General features: G+C 34.2%; 1 protein-coding gene across 1 annotated transcript in view; it reads right to left on the bottom strand.

The window, feature by feature from the left end:
• LOC129218399 (E3 ubiquitin-protein ligase HUWE1-like) overlaps positions 1 to 24,721 on the bottom strand; it is a 736,974-nt gene that overhangs the window by 495,418 nt on the left and 216,835 nt on the right. The window contains exons 22-23 of the mRNA XM_054852650.1: positions 24,368 to 24,474; positions 7,490 to 7,759 (exon numbers count right to left, since the gene is read on the bottom strand). Coding sequence (XP_054708625.1) covers positions 7,490 to 7,759; positions 24,368 to 24,474 — 377 coding nt within the window. The remainder of the gene's footprint in view (positions 1 to 7,489; positions 7,760 to 24,367; positions 24,475 to 24,721) is intronic.

The raw sequence follows: 24,721 nt of genomic DNA, 5'->3' as shown, positions 1-24,721 counted from the left end.
AAAATCGCATCCACTCCTCCCTGCATATTTGTATCGCAAAAATCCCCCCCCCCCCCCCCCCCGCCCCATTTTCGATACTAACAATCCCCCAAATTCTTCCACTTTGGGCTAATAACCTTTCAGGAAAACTAACTCGCACAATTGTATCAGAAAAAAAAAGGCTGTATTCAGCTTTATTTTTAAAAAAAATAAAAAAAAAACGGGAACGGTTGGATTTAACACCTTCTCCTACGCTCATCAAAGATCGTCGCAATTAGCATTTCGATTATTGTTCGGGAGACTGTCTCCGTAGCCCAAAAATAGCGTTTTATTAGGACTTCAGCTTGGATAGGGGAAAACCCCATCACCAGATTCCACGAAGATGACGTCATGCGTACACTCCGTTGCCAATGAACTTCGGCGTGCGCGTAAAGATTGCAGAAAAATAAAAAGGAGAGAGAGAGAAAAAATAAGATAGTCACATGTGATTAAGAAATAGGGAAAAGATCGAAAATTCACGAAATTTTCAAATAGAGACATAAAGAGACTAATTTTTAAAAATAGCGATAGTATAAAGAGCTTCCCCGTGGCTTACAGCACTGTGCTAGAATTATGCATGTGTAATTAAAAATGAAAGTGAAATAAAGCAGCATAAATAAATAAATCAAATGGTTATAGAAGGGGGGCTGAAACTTACATTTTCAGTAGAGGGTGGGGATTCTAATTTAACCGAATGAAATTTCTTGAACGATGCACTTATACTTAATTAGAAGAAAATCATCCAAAAAAGGAAAAGAAAAATCAAATGTTACGATTTAGATTTGATGAATAAGGACCTTTTGGGGAGATCTTGGCGATCTCCCATCACTGATTCACGCCCTTTATTCACGACATGAATGATATTACAATATAAATGCGAATGGTTGCAAATATTTCATTTAATAAATATTTTCCTGAAAACGATTGTGGGGAAAGAAACAGTGCAATATTATGAAGCAATAAATTTTTAAAAAATCATGCGATGTACCCTTTTAATGAGAAATATAAAATACACTTATTAAGTCAATTTTACTTTTGTTAAACATATGAATTCCTCAATAGTATTATTTTTCGATCGATCTGTAGTTTTGAAATTAAAAAAGTGGAGGGGCAAGGAGTTTTGAGAAGTGAGATTGAGTTGTCCCGATGTGCGAACCGCTTGTAGCTCCTCCTAAATTAAACCCCGGCTACGCCATTGGTCAACGCCTAAGGAAAAGCAACTGAATACAGAGTGCTAAAATACTGCACGCATTTTTACAACATGCAATCAAAAGCACGTGTTTAAAGATTGCTGCGCACTAAGTATCTTGTAAATGAAACTCATCCTTTAAAAATTAAATTTAACTCTGAATTCTCGATAAATACCTTTAATTTTGTTCACTAATTTGGAATATGGAAAATTGTCCAAAAGCAGATGTTGAAAGATTGTTGCAGCAAATGTGCTCAACAAACGAAGAAAGCAAAAATCAACTTTCATTCAGGATTATAATGAAAAGAAAAAAAAAAGAAATTACTCATACTATTCGTTTCGTTTGGGACACAATAAAAATTTTAAAAAATGATCACAACAAATTGCAATAAAATACTTTCGCATCACCAAGGTTCGCTTTTCTTGCGCAAACTAGTTCCTTTTTCTATTTTACTTTATAAATCGTAAGTTCATTTATGAAACATTTTTTTCCCCCTTTCTTTATTTTATTTTGTAGAATGATAATTTCAGGTATGTTAAAGAGGAAATATTGTAATTCAATTTCTACTTTATAACAGCACGTGGCTGCTCCGATTTTCGACACTAATTGAAGCGATGTCGATCCTAAGATATTATTAAAAATTAATGTAAAAATAAAATTCTTGCACTTACTTTGACCATATCTACTATTTTCTTACAAAATGCTCCTTCCTTGGTTCTTCCATTTTCCCGTTTGCGATTCATAGAAGGCATGATGGAAAAAAAATCAGAATAGCGTTCTCAGAAAAACGTAGGCAGAGATCGGACCGCAAATTTGCACGTGCTTTGTCCAGTTCACCGCATGGAATAAAAAAAAAAAGGGTGCAAGATGTGAGGTGCTAGGTCGGTCAGTTCCCGCCCCTCCCTCCTTCCATCGACGTTCGATGGGGAGCGAAAGCGCTGACGTCATGATTTTGAATCATCCTTTCGGACATCGTTTCCTCCTTTCTCCCCTTCAGATATCGTAAATATAAATTTTTTGTACACCAGTAAAAGGGCAGGGCGCATGATTAAAATTCTACTGCAGAGGCAGGGCGTGTTTCTTTGGGTCTAAAGAGGGCAGGGCGCATTAGCTCTTTAAAGAAAAGGGGCAGGGCGCTGCGCCCTTTGAAAAACGCATAACGGGAACGCTAGACATTAGTACATAACGGTTTTCAAAGGTATCATTCCTTTTATTATCTGTTCCTGTGTCTGATCAAATTGTTGCAGCAAAAGCAGAAGTATTTTTTGATCTTTTGAACCTGCAAGGTGATTTTGATGCATTGTCCGGTTGGCTAACACGTTTCAAACACTGGCACAGAATTCGTGAAATCGGACTTTATGGGGAAAAGCTAAGTGGTGATCAAAACGCAGCCGATGAGTTTAAAAGTGAGTTTGAAGACTTTGTGCTGTCTGAAGAACTTTCTGATGAACAGATTTACAATGCAGACGAATCAGGACTTTTTTGGAAATGTCTTCCTTCTCGCACGGTGGCATTTGAAAGTGAACGCCAAGCTGCGGGTCACAAAAGCAGTAAAGAGAGACTGACAATTATGTCAGGCAGTAACGCAGCTGGGAGCCATAAGCTTCGGCTTCTGGTTATTGGAAAGTCTAAAAAACCTCGATCATTTAAGGGTACCCGAGGAGAGAATTTACTAGTTGATTATTTCAACCAAAAGAAAGGATGGATGAATCAACAAATATTTAAGGAATGGTGTGATAAGGTTTTTGTGCCGCAAGTGAGCAAATACCTGGAGTCTAAAGAACTGCCCATAAAGGCTGTTTTGTTAATTGATAACGCACCCTCACACCCAGCTACTAGTGTGCTTAAATCTTCGAACGGGCAAATTTTTGCAAAATTTCTGCCCCCAAATGTTACTGCGCTTCTTCAACCAATGGATCAAGGAATAATTGCATCCATGAAGAGAACGTACAGAACAAAGCTGCTAGTATCAAAAATTGAAGAAGGTTGCGATCTCAAGGAATTTGAGAAATTATAAAATTCTTGACTGCATCTATGACATTGCGTCTGCATGGGACACAATAAAACCGTCAACTCTTGTAAAGTCGTGAAGGAAACTCTTGCCACCGGTTGACAGAAACACTTCAAATCAAGAAGAAATCGAAGATCTGTCTGCACTTTCTATGGTTGACTTGGCAAAGTCAGTTGAAAGGGGGTGAGAATGTCAATGAAGACAACATTCAAGAATGGTTCCACTGTGATGCTACTGAACCGGTCTTCGAACACCTGACAGATGAAGCTATCACAAAAAGAGCAATGGGAGAAAAAGAAGAAGAAAGTGAAAGTGAAGAAGACGAGCCCAACACACAGCATAGAATGACATATGAAACGGAACTACAACACGCTGAAGGACTACTTCAATATTTATAAGAGCAAGATGAGGACGCGAAATTGACTGAAAAACTAATGCTGCGAAGAGTGCAGTCACGAATCAGAAAAATGTGTTGTCGTAGCAAGAAACAAACACAATTGACTGATTTTTTTTATAAAACAGAAAATGTTCAGTTGTTTTGGTATAATATTTTCTTGTAGAAGAGTGTGATGTAATTCATCGAATAAATTGTCTTGCCTTGGCGTTATCGTAAGTACACTTTTCTCTATAGATTTTATGTGTTGTCGAACTTGAAATACAAATAATTTTTAATGTCGCATCTATTTTAAACGTATCAAGTTTTATGTCGAATAGAATCATTTTCAAGCAAAAGATAATTTTATCTTCTTTACTTCTGGTTTTAACCTTTTTTTTTGGATTATCCGCGATTTTCGTTATCCGCGGTACCTGTGCCACTCAGTTCTGCGGATATTCGGGAGTGTACTGTATGATTTCTTCTTGAAATCTTGATTACAGTATGCTAATTACTTTAAAAACAAAGAGTCAAGACAAAGGAGCAAACAGTCTAATCTTGTACAAATGGCTACCTATTTCACTGTAATCTTGCTTATTTTACATGACCTGAATTGCCGAGAGGAACATTCAAGCAAAGTAAAATAACCAACATACAGGCAGGCAGCAAAGAAGGAGAAGCATGCTTTGTAAAATAAAAGACATTCGGTCGGCGTACAGTCTCGATTGGTGAATCCTACTGTAAAAATATTGAGGTTCAATGCGTTAATGTTAAGGGGGAGAAAAAATCACAGATAATCCGCGGCTGCATATAATCCGCACCTCATAAACTTTTGCCTTTTTTAGCAGCTAATCCGCGGATTATACGCAGGAAAATACAGTATGAAATATTATGCATTTTTAAGTCAGTATTTCAATTAGCTCATAATTATGTCCTGTATTGCCTTTTCCAACAACATATTGAATGAATCAAAGTCTGAATATTGTTACCACGCTAGTAGATATGCATTAATTTGGCTAAGGGGTACATTGCCCACCCCTAGAAGAGGTCAATGAAATTAATCTTCATGAATCTTAATAATGAATCTTAAATAAGATTGCTTGAGTACATTCATCGACTTTCAGATAATGATTTCAAAGACAAGAATATCTGCTTATTAAGACTCTAATCAATACTGTCCACTTAAAATAAAAAAAAAATTAGAAAAAATATAAATTCAGCAAAAACTTTAAACTTAAAAAAAATAGGAGTCAGGGGTCTGGAGTTTTTTTTGAAAATCAATTAATTTTGAAAAATCAAATAATTTTGTGAAAAATCAAATAGTTTCGCGAAAATTCAAATAATTATGTGAAAAAGCATATAATTTTGAAAAAAAAATTGTAACGAAATTTCAGAATTTTGAGGTGGTGCAAACTGCATCATTGACACTTAAAAGTTGAGTGTTTTCCCTCTTTTATGTTGAGAATATCTTTGAGTATTTTTCTAGAATTCGAGGAGGGGGGGGGGGCCGCATCGCTCACTGGGAGATGGGCACCCCCTCCAGTATCAATATTCATCTACCATTCTACATTATGTTAAATTATACTAGAAATATTATATTGTTACAAAGTCTGTAAATAGTAATTATTTTTGTGATTAATTTGTCATAATCTAGCTAAATTTGGCATTTATTTAACTATCTTTCATCTAAAATTATTGTAGTAACGTAACCTGTAAATAGTTTCTTCTACTGAATACACAGCCCCAGGAAATTCGGCTGAAGTATACGGTCTCCTCATTTCTGAATGATAAAATTTGTGAATGGAAAGAAATAAAGTTTGGAACGGTGTAGCATTTTCTGGAATAGTTGAGAGGTCTCTTTAGATGTCTATAAGAAGCCGTTAGGCATGATAAAGAGTCAGTCTCGATTGAGAATTTGTACAGAGAGTGTATTAGCTCAATTTATTGCGAGGCATTTCGGTGTGTTGTTTTTCATATTTGGACGTAAATATGTGTGTAACCATTGAGTTTACGGTGTAGATTGATATTTGCTTAATTGCTGATGCTAAATTTAGCAGTTGTTAACGACCTTTCCCGTACATAGTGTAAATAAATTTCCTGTGTTTTTCTCAAGAACTGTGTCGTCCTTTCAAGAAAGTGGAAGTCGCAGCAGATCCATAACAATATGTATATTATTTAAATAATTGTAAGAAAAAACTCATTCATGGGTTCAGCATTTAGCTCATTGACCCAAGACACTGTTAGTTAAAAAGTACAGAATTTCGTTTAAAACTTATAAACTCCGTGATTTTTAAAAAAAATATAAAAAAGATTTTGCTTTACTCCTTAACAAGTTGTACTAAACATCAAAATTTTTGAAAAATCCTATTCCCATTGCGCATGCAAAGAGATCGCAATCCTCACAGTGAAGGCATCAAAAGTATAAAAATGGCTTGCAAAAGAAATATTTTTGATAAAATTATTTTAGAATTGCACTTTAGAGTCCTATGATAAACATATCATTAATATCTGGACAGAGTTGATGCAAAAAAAAAATAAATAATAATAACAAACCATTGATTCAGCATTTTAATTTTTGACTCATAAGAGAAAATGGAATTTTGCTTTAAAAACTTGAAATAAGCATTGTTACAAAAATAAAGACTTTTCATTTATTTGCATCTTGATAAAGCAAAGTTAGCTTGAAAAAAGAACAAAATATGATTCTCATATCGTATGTAAAAAGATTGCATTTTTCAAAATATCGGCATCGAAAGAAGAACAACGGTAAATAAAAGAGTTTATTTAAAGTTAATTTTCTTTTTTAGCATTGAAAAATCAAGCCCATATAACTTTCTCCTTTAAAAATTACAGTTAAATATTGCACCGCCAGACCTCAAACACTAGGTGGCGATAAGTTTGAAGTTGATAACCCTATCTGAAGAGATCACATTTTTCCACCACCCGTACTATCCTTTGCAGTTCTAAGTTCATTTCACTGTATATAATTAACATTTCACTGTTTATTAAATGATGAGCAGGGAGAAAAGAGCTTACGATGCCTTTTTAGAGAAGGTTTACGCTTTTTCAGAAGTTTACAACAACACCGCTACTGCATAAAACAAACAAGAAAATTATAAACCGAACTGACTTTCAGCTGTTAAAGAAACGAACAACAAGCATTATATTTATTTGGCAGTAGTAGTTATTTATCGCTTGCAGGAACATCACAAGAGTGCAGATTTTGTTTTTTGTAATTTAATTTTGAAACAGGTTCCAAAAACTATCGTTTTTATACACGGAAATATGCGTTATTTTGATTTGAGATTTGCTCTATCAATAAACAATTTGTGAAAGATTCATTTTTGTTTATCAGTATCTCATGAAGGGTCCGTTTTGGTTGATCGGGATTTTGTGCAATGTCCATTTTGGTTGATCGGATTTATTTGAAGGGTCCGTTAACTGACCCAAATTTCCTCGGCCAGAATGCAAAATAAACTAATGAAAATAAAAATTTTAAATTGTAATTTTAATAAAGTTACAAAAGTTTTGATGGCATTAACTAGACAGAGCAATTTTCATAAAAACAAAATCTTAAAACATGCCTTTGATTTTTTAACTTTCAGCTCTGTTGCCACCCCTTTTTTTATTGTTAACATATTCAGTTGAAAATGAAGATAATGAATATGATTTCATTTATGAACAAGATTCATGTGCAGCATGCAAATTACTTGATAATGAGTCAGATATTTCTGGAAAGTGTGGCCACTATTCCCACAAAAAAATTCATCGCTCATCCGAAGATAGTAAAGCACAACCTCCGAGGATAAAAAACAAATTTCCAAACAATGAAAAGTAAAAATTTTCAATAACATAACTAGTAATATTTGAACTGCAAATACATTTTTAAGAGCTTACTTTGATTATTGCAGCTGTAGCATCTGTTCTTAAACTGGGTTGGTGACGCATTAGTTCATCCATTGCATTTCCTAAGTTACTAGCAGCATCTCCAATTGGATCAGAACTACGACGTCTACGCATGGCTGGCAGGTATTCTGGAGACACAAGGACTCTGAACAGTTTTTCAAAAGGTTTACAAGCAACAAAAGATTGCAAACCACGGCTGTTAAGACATAATGCACTAAACACATTAGGAAGTGAAGCTAAAACTTCTCTAGTAGCAGGAACCTATAAAAAAAGGATTTAACACTATTAGATACAAGGAAAATTTTTTCGAAAGCTCATCATATTGAGTAACAAACCAATAATGAAACTCATCATCATAGTTGTTAATTAATAGTGACATTAAGTTTAAAATCAAAATTGGGAAAAAAAAAATATCTTTTAACGCATAGAAAAGCAAGCATGCATTATCTACGGTTCAAATATTTAAAGCTTTAGAAAACTACTTTTTGAGAACACCATGGAAATATATGTGTGGCAAACAGTCTATGTTCTCTCCCCTTTTTCCCTCAGATCCACTTGAGTTTGACCACTAAAAACTTTTCCATACAAACTTTTATCGGATTCAAGTTATGCTTCCAACCGCGAGCTGTGCAGTGGAATCTCCTGCATTAAGTTTGGTTGAAATTTTCTAACATTCTTACCTGTACATAAATGTAAAATATAGTTTAATAAATAAAAGTTTTGTCTAGTCCTTTTTCCAGGCCTCTGATTATTATGAGTCCCAAGTTTTCAGCTAGAATTAACCCACCTATTGACGTAGAAAAGAAACGACACGACATATAGCATAAAGAAGATAAAGGAGGTAAGCATTTTGATTTGCTTACTCATATAAATAGAAATTTTATATTTGATATTGTTAGAAAGCTATAGATCGTAAAATAATTTGGTGCCCAAACAGGGATGTCTTAGGTGATTAATAAGCCGTTGACGTTGGCTTTCCACCAGAGGCATGATAAGTGTTCACCGAGGTAGATACGCCAACTGGATTTTATTTCACAGTTCACAACATCTATTGTACATATTCCAGGTTCCGAAAACATTGCTGCGGACATCATGTCTCGCATAGCTGCCATAAATGTTCCAGCAACTATTGACTTTGTGGCAATTGCAGCACAGCAAGCTGTAGACAAGGAATTGGAATCATTTTTGTCTTTGGATAAGGATACATCTTTGCAACTGAGGAAAATTACCTTTCCGGAAGCCAATGCTGAATTAATATGTGATGTGTCAACAGGCCGTGCTCGACACTTCGTACCTATCAGTTGTCGCCAAGATGTTTTTGTTTCATTACATAGTTTGGCCCACCCTGGTGTGCGCAAAACACAACACATGATCAAATCAAGATTTGTTTGGCCGAAAATGTCATCAGATATCACCAAATGGGTAAAATACTGCATTCCATGCCAAAAGGCTAAGATACATAGGCACACAAAAGCACCACTAGCAAATTTTCAAGAGCCGTCCAGTAGATTCGATCATGTCCATTTGGACTTAATTGGCCCATTACCTCCCTCCAATGGTTATTGTCAAAATATTTGATATTTTTTATTTGTTTTCTTGACTTTCCGGTACTGGGGAAATGATATTAATAATACTTACCTATTTTTATGTGAGGGGACTCTCCATGTCTTGACGCTGCACTAATTAAATACAGTCCCAAAACTTTCGTTCTTTCCTGCATGCGTAGTAAGAAAAATGTAAACAAACCGCACGGTGCTTGATTGACGGTTCAGTTAAAAATCACAGTGAAAAAAAATCTTGTCCGTCAATGTAACGGTTTCAATGAAATTAAGTGTTGCCAAAAATATTTTTGAGTTTTCTTAGTAGATTTCATCGAACTTGCAACTAAGCATATGTAAATTGTTTGGAACGTCATCGAGGCAGTATTTAAGCGGTTGACATCCGTCCATCGCTTTCCCCTGTTTCAACTACCAGGATGTCTCCGCCTGCATAAGCTGTTGTAGTGGGCTACCAGCCCTGGGATCTATCATCCGGTTGATGATGGAATCGCGTTCCACTTGATCTACATGCCAAATGAATTGGGCCAGCCGGCCGGCCTTACGTGGATGTTTCAAGACTTCGTTTGGAATCACCTGGCAGAAGACGATTCGAGATCGCTGGACTGTTTTTCCATTATCAAGATGAACTTTTTTAGGAGCACCTGTGGTATAACTATTATATTTATTGTTCATGTTCGCTGCAATATTTTTGTTATTGCTAGATAGGATTCTACAAGAATAATACATTTTTAAGAAGCCTTTTTTCTTGTTAACATGTTGTATTTTAGTACTAATAAATGTTAATGATTTACTTAAATATGCTTTTTAATTTGACTCAACCAAGACACATTTGTGAGGTCCACCAAGAACTTTATTAGTTTTTCCTCCTGACATTTGGTAGCAGAGTTCGTGGTCACCTCTGTCTCTCGGTATTTTGAGTTTAAATTTTAAAAATGGAAAAAGATTACAGAAGCATTAAAAAGTTAAATAACCAAAACTGGTCAACATGGTCAAGGGATATGAAAATGATTCTTATAGAGAGGGACCTGTGGGAAATAACAAAAGATAAAACATTAAATCGGGAAGTGCCCGAAAACAAAAAGAAAGCCAATCAGGCTTTGGCATTGATTTATTTAAATATAAATGATGAACTTAAACAATTAATATTTGAAATTGAAGATCCCCAGGTCGTTTGTGAAACTCTCAAACAAAATTTTGAACCCTCATCCCTGGCCAGAGTTGCTAGTTTATGGGAAGAATTTTTTTCATGTAGAATCCCAGAAAACGAAAGTATTGGGATGTTTGCATCAAGGTTAAGAATAATTTTAAAACAGTTACAAGAAAGTAATTATGTAATGGATGAAAAGTTACAAAGTTTTCAACTTATTAGAAATTTAGCTGAGGATTTTCGGGGAATTGTACAAAATATATACCGTTGGGAAGAAAAAAAATTCATATTTTCAAATGTCTTAACAGAATTGTTAGCTGAAGAAGGACGTATTAAGTACCTTAATAATGGGGATAATGGCAAGGGCAAATCAGTGGTGATGAGTCAGGGTTCATACCCTTTAGGCAGAAAAAATTCAAGCACTTTTCAAGGTAAAAAATTTTGTTTTCAAGGCAATATCATAAATTTGTACTAAAAATATTGTATGCAGATTTCATTTACTACAAACACATAGAAATAAGGCAATAATGCAAAAAAGTATAGGAAAACAAAATTGCTTTTTCTACAAGGAGAGACGCTTTGATGAATGATCTACTGCGTTGAAAGTTTTTCTGAAAATGTTTGAAAAGTTTGGTCATAAAGAGAAGCAGATACCAAGAGGTTTGATTTTGAGGTTTTTCAAAGATTGCAGCAGTCAGAGGTTTGTATATTTTCTAGAATCAGCAAATTAATACTTAAAAAAAACCCTTTCATATTTGCTTTTAACTTTTATGGGAAGAAACTAAAATATCCAAGTTCAATGGCATTGCCAGAGAGGAGTTTTTGAAGTCACCCCCCCCCCCTCGGTTTCATCATTTATTTCCAATATCTATACAGTGGTTTATTACAATATAAGGGTGGTTAGGACAAAAACACTACCCAGAAAGTTATTTCAGTTTGCACTATTAAGTTCTAAGAATATTAGGTTTGCAAATCATTTATAAGTATGCAAATCAATTATTCGTATGTATTTATTAGCTGTTCAGCCACTAAGGCATTTCAACTGTCCTCGAGTAAATTTAAAAATTAGGAAATAAGAAAAGTTTATGAAAGTCCACAGTCCAGTCTCTACACCTCAAAATATACAAAGGCAGCTTAAGCAGTGATAAATACTCTGAATGCAAACTTGAGCCTATTCAGCCTTCATTGATTAACTTGCAATAGACAATAAATGTGGAAGTTCAGATTTATAGAGCCATATTTCGAAATTGAAAAGATTCACAAGAAGTTGACATATATTATGACAAAAGTAGTTTTATTTTGGGAAAAAATGGGTTATTGTTGAAATTAGACTTTAAATTTAGAAAGGCAATAATATTCAGGTGTAATTGTGATTTGTGAGTTCATAAAAAATTACCTGAAAGTTTCAAAGAGCAAAATGGGGCGAGGGGGGGGGGGAATAATTTTTAAAACTAAGACCCCTATTACTTGAATATACATATGTACAACAATAACTTTTGCTATGCATACAATTCATAAAATAGTTTATTAAGTCAAAATATTCTGCATAGAAATACCATGCCCAGTGCCTGTTGATAACCAGCAACAGGCACTGGGCCTAGCTAGGCTGGTACTGGTCAATTTATTAGATCCAAATGAAGATGAATGACCTTCCTTAAGCTATCTACCCCTTTGCTGATTAAAGCCTCTTCCAGTAAGCTCCAAGTACCCACAAACTTAATAAAGTAGTAATTTTGAACATTTGAGGAAAAGGGGAAAATTGGAGATATAGGAAGGTAAAAGCATAAAAACGAACACTACTGGATTTCAAGTGAATAATCATAACACAACCACCCCTGTTATACACTTTATTTATTTTAGCAGACATAAAAAAATGATGTACTTATAAATAAAATTATATAAATCAACTTTATATTTAAAATACAAACTTTAAGTTAATTTGTTAGGTGCTCAACTGCTGAAATTTTTTTTTTTTAAATCTGTTATGACCAAAAATTAGGTAAAGATAATCATTCAAAATTGCAAAAATAAATAAGCAAATAATTAAACAAGACCAAGGTAATAAATTCTTTAACTCTTTAGTTATTAAAATAAAAAATAAAATAAGCTAATCTGATGTAGCAGTGTCAAAATAACTACTAATTGCCAAAAATATAAACATATTTACAAAATGCAAAGGGATTGAAATCTCAAGCAAGGGAAGCAAATTTTCGCGAGTTAAGTTTAATGTTGTCATGTTTCCCATAAAATAAACTTATATTTTACTGAAATTAAATATAAAATATGATAATCTACGGTAAAATATATGAAAATAACATCCGATTAGTGAATATATTTAAATATTTGCAAGATGCAAAAAGATTGAAATTTCAAACATGAGAAGCAATTTTTCGCAAAGTCTGAGTTCGTTCGACGTGGCATGTTTCCCATGAAATAAATTTATTTGTTTTTTATTAAAATTAAACAAAAAATATACTAATCTCAGGTAGCATATGCGAAAAATACATTTGATTAGCCAAAATATTTAAATATTTGCAGGATGCAAAAAGATAGAAATTTCAAACACAAGAGCAATTTTCCGCGAAACCCGAGTAAGTTCAATGTTGTCATGGTTTCCAAATTAATTTCTTTGTTAATTAATGAAATTAAACAAAAAATAAACTAATCTAAGGTATCATATGTCAAAATACCTTTCGGTTGTAAAAAACATCAAAATATTTACAAGATGCAAAAGGATTGAAATATCAAACAAGGAAGCAATTTTTCGCGATGTTGCATACTGAACACATGTTCAGAAAATTGCATTGGTGAAATACTTTTTTAAAACTTCTAAGCACAATTCGTTGATTTTTGAGAGAATTTAAGCACTAAGAAACTTTTTCAAGGTTTTAAAACTTTTTCAAGGTTTTCAAGCACTTGAAAATGAACTTTTTTTTTCAAGCACTTTTCAAGGTTTTTCAAGGGCGTACGAACCCTGTGAGTGCCACCTCAAGATATGGAGAATCCTCAGGGGGGAAGTTTAAACAGAAAACAGGTTTTCTATGCAAGAAGCCCGGCCATTTGGCAAGTCAATGTTGGCATAGAAGTAAAAATAAAAGTAGAAATTTTTCAAGGAAAGAAAATGATAAAGCTAGTTCAGGACATGAAAATGGTAGAAATGAGAAATTTGGTTTTTTCTGTACTATTAAAACAAACCATGAGGTTTTAGAAGCCAGTAAAAGCGATCAAAATGAGGGATTTGCAGTAGATACTGGGGCCAATGCTCATTTTTGTGGGAACAAAAAGTTGTTCTTTGAACTAAATGACGTAAAAGATGTTCAAATGGAAGTAGCAGTAGGCGGAGTACACAGCCAAATAGAGGGAATTGGTAAAATCATTTTTAATGTTAAAGTTAAATGGAAAAATTAATGAGATAACCTAGAATGATGTATTTTATGCTCCTGGTTTAAGACGGAATCCAATGTCTGGTCCTTGCATAGATAAACATGGATTCAATTTTTCTTGTTCAAATGGTAAATTATCAGTGTTTAAAGGGGAGAGAAAAGCTTTTGATGCATTTTTAAAGGATAATTTGTATTATGTAAAACCTTTTTCATATGTTTTTAAAGAACCCAAGGCTTCAGTATCAAATTGTAAAATTTTTGAAAATTCTAATCAGGTCAATGGGGAAAGATTGAGTCCCTTGAATCTGGAAGTTTGGCATAAGCGGTTTTGTCATGAAAATAATGAAGATATAGTGAAAACAGAAAAACATGTGTATGGACTAGCTATAAAGAATAAGAATGCTCCAAGTTGTGAGCCTTGTAAATTAGCCAAAAACCGCAGGGTTTCTTTCAAACCGGTTTGGGGGATTCAATCTCGTACCTCATTGGGACTAATTCATATGGATTTAATGGGGCCTGTAAACACTCCATCTTTGGGGGGCTCAAAATATATTTTGTGTTTAATTGATGATTTTTCTCGTAAATCTGTTGTATATTTTCTGAAATCGAAGGACGAAGTGTTTGAATATTTTGTAAGGTTCCAGAAAAGGGCTGAAAGGTTTACTGGGAAAAAAATTAAAGAAATCCGTTCAGATAACGGTAAAGAATTTTAAAATGCCCGTTTTGAAAGTTACCTTAGGAACCAGGGTATTAACATACAGAGAGCAAACACTTTTAGTCCCGAAATGAATGGAATAGCAGAGAGATACAACTTAACCTTAATGAACGGGGTAAGGACCCTCCTCAGGGAATCAAATTTACCAGACTGTTTTTGGGCCGAAGCGGCCTTATGTTTCAATTACGTTCGAAATAGGACTGTTGTAACAGGAAGCGAGAAGACTCCTTTTGAGTTGTATTGTGGCAGAAAGCCATCGGTTAAACATTTAAGAATTTTCGGATGTATAGCCTACGTAGGTCGGCCAAAACAGAAATTGAAAAAATTAGACATGAGGGCATATCAAGGTGTAATGATCGGTTATGCCATAAACACTAAGGGCTATAGGATCTGGAACCCTGAAACCCGGGAAGTAGAGGAAACAATCAATGTTAGATTTGATGAGTCCCAAATTTGGGGGAGAAATAAACAAGAAGTTAGCCGGGAAGGAGGAGACAGTTTTACTTATATAAGACCTTTGAGTGAAATGGATATCGAGGAGGAAGAAATTAAATCTACCCCCACAAAATCTTGGACATCTTGTCGTGAAATTCCATGGGTGAGGAAAGAAGTTCAAAGAAAAAATGATACTCGCTTGGACATTTACTATTTGATTGAAGGCGAGGATGTCAAATTAAGGTCTAAAAATGATGTAAAAAATTACTGCAATTCCCATAATATAGAATTTGATCAAGATGTTTTCGATTTTTCCACCAAAAATAATGAATCGGGTCCAGTTGTTAACTTAAATTCAGATAGGGGGGGATGAAGAAACAATAAATCTCTTAGAAGCAAACATTTCAGAAATTATCATTCTAAATAATTACAAGCAAAGTTTGAGGACTCCTGAGAGGGAGAACTGGCAACAAGCGATGACTGATGAAATGAACGTAATCCGCCAAAGAAAGGTCTGGTCATTGGTACCACCCCAGAAAAATAAAAAGGTGTTAGGAAACAGATGGGTGTATGACCTTAAAACCAACGATAAAAAAGAAGTGGTGAGATATAAGGCTAGACTTGTTGCTCAGGGAAACTGCCAGGAATACCCAGAATCCTATTCAAGTTTTTAGCCCAGTTATTAGTTTTTCTCTTGTCAGAGCATTTTTTGCAATTTTTGTATGCTTGGGTTGGTTGTATTTTCAAGTTGATGTAAAAAATGCATATTTATACACTGATTTAAACGAACAAATTTTTATGCGCCAGCCTGAAGGATTTATTGATCCATACCATCCAAACTGGCCCTGTTTATGCAGCTAGATTCATCCCGGCGTCAAACCGGCTTCGCGAAATAAGGCTGTTTTATGCATCCAACCCGGCTTCAAGCGACGTTCAATGCAGGAGCGAATTCCCTCCACCTACACTGAAGAATTATTGGCGGATTTTTCCCACAGTGCATTGCGTGGTCACGTGTCTCCTCCTCGTGTATACTTATTTTGGTGCTGCTGTGCGTGTTCTTTTTGCGTTGGTGATTTATTTCCCCCAAAAAGCCACCCCCCGAAAAAAATGTAACATATACTGAAAGTTTATACTATGAAGAGAGTAAATGACACAAAATTTGTTTGAGGTTTAATTTTTTTTAGGAGAAAAACTCCCTGATATTTTTCAAATTATCAAAAATTGTGCTTTTTTGATCACAATTAACTCAAAACAGCATCACTAGGAAAAAAAACCTTTTATATATTATGGTACCTGGCTATGTGTAAAACATCTTGAAAAAGAAAGCAGCATGGGATCTCTTTTTGTTTTCCAGAAAATAATTTTTTTTGTAGCTCATTTTATGCGTTTTCTTGTACGTAAAACATGTGTCCAGTATGCAGATTAGATCTTCTAAAACTTTAAGGATGTAGTAAGAATGTATATATGTGTGTATAGAGAAAGAAAAAGACTAGTAATACTTTATTTTTCTGATTTTTACAAATTGATGTTATTTTAATTGCAGGTAATTCAGAAAACGATAAATCGATATCATATATATATATATATATATATATATATATATATATATATATATATATAGAGATAGATAGATTTATCGTATCAATCCCAAAATAATTCTTTCTTATTTATGTCCGTAGCAATGGAAGAAATATCATGAACAATATCTGTTTCACTTTCCTCTAAATGCCTTTTTTCTATGTCATCTTCAAATACCTCTAAAAAGCTGTCGGTTCTTGATAAATCAGTAATATCCGCTTTTTTTTTTCCTTTGTACATCGGCTAAAAGCAGCTTCAATTTGACTTTTTGTCAGATATTCGTTCGGTTGGAATATTTTTATGTCTTCAATCATCTCTATTCTCATTGCATGTTCTGCAACAAAAGAGAAAACAAAGAAGAAAACATTTTGGAAATCTCATGTGAGGGGTGGGCTCTCCCAACTCGTAAAAGTACACAATTTTCATTGAAACAAATAGAATTTCTTTATGAAAAGTTCCTTTATGGTAAAAAACCGGCAGAAAACAGACGTCCGACCAAGTAGAACATGTAATGAGAACAGAGATGATTGAAGACATAAAAATATCCCAACCGAACGAATATCTGACAAAAAGTGAAATTCAAACTGTTTTTAGCTGATATCCCAATCAAGAAAAAGTGAATAATACTGATTTATCAAGAACTAACAGCCCTTTAGAGGTATTTTAAGATGACATAGAAAATAGACATTTAGAGGAAAGTGAAGCAGATATTGTTCATGATATATATATATATATGATATGGATTTATCGTTTTCTGAATTACCTGCAATTAAAATACCATCAATTTGTAAAAATCAGAAAAATAAAGTATTTATAGTCTTTTTCTTTCTCTATACACACATACATACATTCTCAGTACATCCTTAAAGTTTTAGAAGATCTAATCTGAATACTGGACACATGTTTTACGTACGAGAAAACGCATAAAATGAGCTACAAAAAAAATTATTTTCTGGAAAACAAGAAGAGATCCCATGCTGTTTTCTTTTTCATGATGTTTTACACATAGCCAGGTACCATAATATATAAAAGGTTTTTTTTCCTAGTGATGCTGTTTTGAGTTAATTGCGATCAAAAAAGCACAATTTTTGATAATTTGAAAAATATCAGGGTATTTTTCTTCTAAAAAAAATTAAACCTCAAACAAATTTTGTGCCATTTACTCTCTTCATAGTATAAACTTTTAGTATATGTTACATTTTTTTCGGGGGGTGGCTTTTTGGGGGAAATAACGCAGGTTCAACTTGCGCGAAAACGGATAAAATCCATACTTTGCGAGCCCTTATCTGAAGAAAGCAACAACCCCCAACCAAAATAACTATGAAGTCATCATCACTAGATACAGTACAACCAATAAATATAAACATAACCGTGGGGTGGTGTTTCTGTAAAGAGCTAAAGCGCACTGAAACGCGACTTTTAGAATTTTTCTAAAAAGCGCTGCAAAACGTCAAACTTTGGGAATTTTTAACGAGCGAAAAAATTTTTTGGAAGGCTAAAAATTTCAGAATGTTTACTTCTCATGACCTACTTTGACATATAAAAAAATTATAAAAATCAAAAATGGTCACTGCCACACCTTGTCTGAACTTCAAAATAATGGCTCTTAAGATGTGTAAAGTTGTTGAACTAAAGATATATTTTAAAAAGATGCTACTTTTTTTAATAAAATGGTTATATAAAAAAAAGACAATGTTTTTGGAAGGAAAGAAAAACCAACAAAACAGTATATTAAATTTTTATACATGGAAAGATTATAGAAAATTCAAAAAAAAAAAAAAAATTTACTTCCAGAAACCACTTAGCATAAGAAATTTAAGAAACTTAAAATTACTCTTAAAAACATATGTGTATTTATGATAGAACTAAAAGTAATTGAAATTATTTTGAACTAAGTTTTCAAACAGTATAATAATTGTTGCAAGAATAACAAGTAATAGTGAAAGAATAGAAGTAATGTAGTTTTTCTTATCTAACTAATTGACATATTTATGCAAAATAGATGAAACCATTTGACATCCATTCATAGGGAGCTTTTCTCTAATCAAGAATATAGGTTTTAATGAATGAATACAGCATTTTAACAATAAAAAAATAAAAATATTTACTTAAGTTCACAAGTTAACTCTATTTCAAATGATTTCAGTATGTAACGAAAAAAAATCTTAGATTGCTTTTGTAACAAACAACTTTGAATGCAAGAAAAAAAAAAGCAATTAGTTAATATCAAAATATATAAAAGAATACAACTTGGTTATAAAATTAAAAAATTACTTAAGTCTGAAGAAAAGAAAACCTTTATAATCTACAACGACAACAAATAGTATAACGGCAAAAAACAAAGTTTTTTTAATTGAAAGTTCTATTTTAACAATTAAATTAACCCTTCAAGCGGCCGTGACGTAAAATTCCTTCACCCAGCGATGTTTTGAAGAGCGGGCGTGTCGAAAAATTTGGCCTTGAATATTCTGCTTCGAGAACGGCTGCTGCGTAAAATTCTATGGAAGAATATTCATGGCGAAATTTTTCGACACGGCCGCTCTTCGATACATCGCTGGGTGAAGGAATTTTACATCATGGCCGCTTGAAGGGTTAAAAACCCAAAGAAGTAATAACTTTTAAACTTTTATAGTATTAATTCAAAAACCACTAAAGATTTCTTCTTGAAATCGTGATTACAGTACTTAATTACTTCAAGACAATGGAATAAAGGCAACAAGCTAAGGCATTAATGAAGGCTTCCTCTTTGCCTGTATGGTTGTTTATTTTACGTAGCATTGAAAGTGTAAAAGGAAATTTCAAGCTAGGTAAAATAAACAACCTAACAGACACAGAAGCAATCTTAATAAGTTCATCCTGTGGTTAATAAGTAACATTCAATACTTTGACGTTGAGGAAAAAAGATGCACAAATATGCGGCAGTGTATAATCGCACTTCATTAATTTTACTTTTTTGAACAGATAATTGGCGGAAAATGCGTAGGGAATTAGAGTATTTAATTTTGTAAAGCAAAAAAAAAATTTTTTTCTTCATAAAATCAATTTTCCCTGATTTTTTGTTATTTTTTCAAAATTCCCTGATATTTCCCTGATTTTTCCCTGATTAATAAAGTTCCCTGACTTTTCCCTGATTTCCCTGATCTGTCGCCACCCTGTTAATGTATGTTGACGACATAATATTTTTTGGAAAGGATCAAAATATATAAATCATGTTTTAAATAAATTGAAATTGCATTATGATATCAAAGAAATGGGAAAAACGAAAAAATTGTTAGGCATAGAGTTCATACAAGAAGGCAGGGAACTGTTTATCCACCAGCAGAGCTACACATCAAAAGTATGTGATACATTTAAAGCATATAATTATCCTGTGTCCACACTACCCATTGCAAAGGGTTTCATTTTGTCCAAGAAAAACTGTCCAAAAAATGAAAGTAAAGAGGACGAAATGATTGATATCCCATATAGAAATGCTCTTGGGTGTTTAGCTTATATAGCTGGAAAAGCAAGACCTGACATATCCTACGCAGTTAACATTTTGTCTCAATTTCAAGCAAACCCCGGCATGAGACATTGGGAATGTGTACTAAGGTTAATAGGGTATTTGAAATATACTAGTCATTACAAATTAAATTTAAGTAACATTGATAATATTTCCTTAAATGGTTTTTCAGATTCTGATTATGCGGCTAATCGCGATGACAGAATATCAATGGGGGGACTAGTTATTTTTTTTGGATAAAGTACCTATTATTTGGCGTACCTTTAAGGAAAAATGTGTTGCCCTATCCACAATGGAAGCAGAGTACATTGCTTTATGTGAGGCTTCCAAGGAGATAGTATGGTTATGGCTTTTAAATGAAATGTCCCAAACCAAAATCTCTGGATTTAATTTAATTAAATGTATATTACATTGTGATAATAGGGCAGCAATTGATTTTTCACATTCACCAATAGAGAACTCGCGCGCAAAGCATATTGACGTGAGATATCACTTTTTACGGAATTTGGTTTTGGATAATATTTTTGAATTATAATATGCAAACAGTAAATTAAATGCCGCAGATTGTTTTACAAAGCCTTTTAGTAAGATTGAATTGGAAAATGTTTGCAAAAATATATTAAATGTATTTTAATGTTTTTGATATCATACTGTTTCAAAGTGTAAAGGTCTTTTTCATGGTGTTTATACATATTTTTTTAAATGAAATGATTTATTTATTGGGTATGTTGCATTTCCTTGTCACCGGAATGCCAAGAAGGGGGGACTTGTCAAAATATTTGATAATTTTTATTTGTTTTCTTGACTTTCCGGTACTGGGGAAATGATATTAATACTACTTACCTATTTTTATGTGAGGGGACTCTCCATGTCTTGACGCTGCACTAATTAAATACAGTCCCAAAACTTTCGTTCTTTCCTGCATGCGTAGTAAGAAAAATGTAAACAAACCGCACGGTGCTTGATTGACGGTTCAGTTAAAAATCACAGTGAAAAAAAATCTTGTCCGTCAATGTAACGGTTTCAATGAAATTAAGTGTTGCCAAAAATATTTTTGAGTTTTTTTAGTGGATTTCATCGAACTTGCAACCAAGCATATGTAAATTGTGTGGAACGTCATCGAGGCAGTATTTAAGCGGTGGACATCCGTCCATCGATCTCACTTTCCCCTGTTTCAACTACCAGGATGTCTCCTCCTGCATAAGCTGTTGTAGTGGGCTACCAGCCCTGGGATCTATCGTCCGGTTGATGATGGAATGGCGTTCCACTTGATCTACATGCCAAATGAATTGGGCCGGCCAGCATTACGTGGATGTTTCAAGACTTTGTTTGGAATCACCTGGCGGAAGACGATTCGAGATCGCGGGACTGTTTTTCCATTATCAAGATGAACTTTTTTAGGAGCACCTGTGGTATAACTATTATATTTATTGTTCATGTTCGCTGCAATATTTTTATTATTGCTAGATAGGATTCTACAAGAATAATATATTTTTAAGAAGCCTTTTTTCTTGTTAACATGTTGTATTTTAGTACTAATAAATGTTAATGATTTACTTAAATATGCTTTCTAATTTGACTCAACCAAGACACATTTGTGAGGTCCACCAAGAACTTTAATTAGTTTTTCCTCCTGAAAAAAAACTAAGCATTTTTTTGAAATACCTAAAAGAATATGAGCAGTTTCTTAATAAATACCATATTACTCATGTATAATACGGGAAAATGTTTTCAAAATTCCCGGTATGGAGTACATTCAGTGGTGTCCACTGATCAAGGACGACAGTTTGAGTCTGCACTTTTTCGGTCTCTTGCGAAGCACCTGGGAATTCATAAGTCTAGAACGACCAGCTACACCCTCAATCAAACGGCCTGATAGAGGAGTTGCATCGTCCCCTCAAAGCTGCTATCAAGTGTTACGCCACTGAGCGGTGGACTGAAGTTATTGCTGTGATTCTCCTTGGTTTTCGTGCTGCCTTGAAGGAGGACCTAGCCTGCACACCTGCCGAATTGGTTTTTGGGTCTACACTTCGTCTGCCCGGTGAATTTTTTAAACTTTCTTGGCAACCACTTGAACCAAGCGATTTTGTCAATAAGTTACGAACACACATGCAAGCTCTCCGTCCTGTTGCCCCAAAGAGACATGGTGAAAGAAAGACTTTCGTGCATCGAGATTTGAAGAACTGTACCCATGTTTTTCTTCGTCGCGATATGGTACCCCCTCCACTTCAAGCCCCTTATGATGGTCCTTTCTTTGTTGAGCAAAGATCAGATAAAGTTTTTCACCTGCGTATTAATGAAAAGTCAACACCTGTATCAGTGGATCGTGTTAAACCTGCTTATGTGACAACCCATGAAGAGCCAGAGGCACCGTCATCCATACCACAGTCTGTACAGCCACTCCCTGTTGTGGAGCCTGAGCGGATGACACGTTCAGGTCGTGTGGTGCGTTTACCAGCTAGATTTCGTTGACATTGGAGGGGGAGTATGCAGCGCCTCTTGTAGAAGTTAGTTTGCAGCGCCAGCAGAGTACAACTCAACTTGACTCGCCAGTGTTGACGTTTTAAAAAGCCTGCATGCGGCAGTCGGCAGCTAGTCATTTTCCTCTTACTTGTCATGCTGTAGTTTTACCTTTGAATGTCTTTTACTTGTTTTTAGTTCTTTACAATGCTCGTACTTGTTTAGTGTTTTTAAGATATTAAATTGGTTCTTGTTAAACGAATGCTATGTGTTTCTTTTTCCGACTCTGCAGAATCATACATGTTTTCGGAATAGATAACTCTTTAATTATTATTTATAACTCTGAATAATCTTGTATTTGAATCAGTTGAATTATATTTAAATATGTCAACAATTGAAGAGTTAAAGAAGTATCGATCAGTTATCAGAGGTCTGACGAGAAAACTAATTAAAAGTTGCACGGAATATATATATAATAAAACATGCAAATGTGCTTTCAAATGTACGTACGAAAAACAATCAAATTAAAAAAATTCCAACACTAAGCAAGTGATTTGTGCACAAGCCGTTAGAAATTTACAAGAACCAACGAGTGACAGCCTGTATGTCATTGCTTTCTCGGCACTGTAGTGTACCCATATTCGATAGTCATTTCTAGTGATGAAAAGAGAGTCCTGTATTACACTCCCAAGTGTTCTAAATATTGGTTGTCATCACAGGTCACTGTCCCTTACGCTGCATGGCCATCTATGCACCTACACAAGATCATGCTCTGTTTCTGGTGGACTAGTCAACAAATCGTTCACTCTGAGCCGATTCCAGCTTCTCAAACAATCATTGTGGTCATGTACTCACAGCAACTGGAACATGTGCAACAAGCATTCCAAACAAAGGAGCCATCACTGGTGAAACGCAAAGGATTACTTTTCCTGCACGATAACACACAATTGCATGTGCATGGGTGGTCATGGATACCATTTGGCGACTTGGTTGGGAGACTATGTGCCATCCTTTGTATTCAACAAACCTTGCGCCAATAAATTACCACACACACATCTTTCAATCCCTGCAAAATTATCTTCATGGAAAATCATCACAACAGAAGCAGACCTGCGCAAAGCACTCACAGGCTTCATTGCATCCAAGACACCCAAATTTCACCTGAAATGGATTGCCCAGCTAGATACACATTGGCGGAAGATCCTGGATGACGATGCAAATTAATTCAAAAACTAACATTAGGCTGTATTTCTGTAAGCCATCTTTTTTCCCATTAATTATAAATGGCAAAAACTTTATTGGTTACCTTATAGTATAATGACATCGAAATACAGATTAGAAGCTTAGAATCGCTTAAAGTAACTTCCGGTGCATATGATACATTGCTGACACCAATTTTGTTAAAATTAGTTCCTAATACTCTCAATCTCGAATTTCAAAGAAAAAGAAAATCTAAAGCTAATTCTGATGTTAATGAAGTGATTGAGTTTTAGAAATTGGAAATTGAATGCCGAGAAGCAGGGGCGGACTGGCTGACTTTGGCTCAGTTGCCAAAATAATATTTTGGCCCACTTCTGTAATTTAGTCGAGCAAAGACATTAAACTACCACTAGTTCCCAGTTTAAGTTCCTAAATCAAGATTTAAACTAAATCAAGTTCTAAATTAGAAAATTGTGAAAGGTAAAATATAGCTAACACTGACACATTTTTTTATGTGCCTTGAAAGGATATTATTGGTTATAAACTTGAAAAGGAATATCTTTAGGCTTCTATACTGACAACATAGGAAGGACACGAGGAAAGAGATGAGGAGCCAGGTAAATCCCCCCCCCCCGGAATTTGGGGTGAGTAAACACCCAAGATATCCATTAATTTGTATGCATAATGCAGTACATTTTTTCAAAAATACATTTATTACAACCTGTTTATTATACTAAATATTAAAAAACACTTCAAATCTTCAAAATTAAGATTTTAAAATATATGAAGCAGCATTCCCACTGCATGCCTATTTCATAGTAAAATTGAAACAATTTCAGTAGAAAATTTTGTGCCTATTTGATGAATGTTATTTGTATGAAATATAATACCTCTTTCACTAGTAAGGCGTGAAGTACCACATCCGTTAATCCATTATCCTGCATCGATGGCAGAAGTGATGGTTCTTGAAACACATAAACAGTGACAACATCAGTAGCTATGGAAAAGGAAATAATTTACAACTTTTTTCTTAGAAAGAACTTATGCAAAAAATTGCATTTAAACACTCAACATAAAGAAAAATATATTAAAATTATCTATCTGAACTAAATTCATCTTAAGGCATTTTCCTTTTTTGTTTCCTGTAGCAATGGAAATCAATCAAGACTGGACCCCATTCAGAAAATCAAAAATCTGGATAATTGGATTTTTTCCGAAAAAAAGAGTCTACTTTTATTAATTAC

Source organism: Uloborus diversus, chromosome 3, assembly GCF_026930045.1.
Source record: "Uloborus diversus isolate 005 chromosome 3, Udiv.v.3.1, whole genome shotgun sequence".
NCBI classification, from domain to species: domain Eukaryota; kingdom Metazoa; phylum Arthropoda; class Arachnida; order Araneae; family Uloboridae; genus Uloborus; species Uloborus diversus.
The sequence above is the reverse complement of the archived record's forward strand: the minus strand, read 5'-3'. Positions and strand labels throughout refer to the sequence as shown.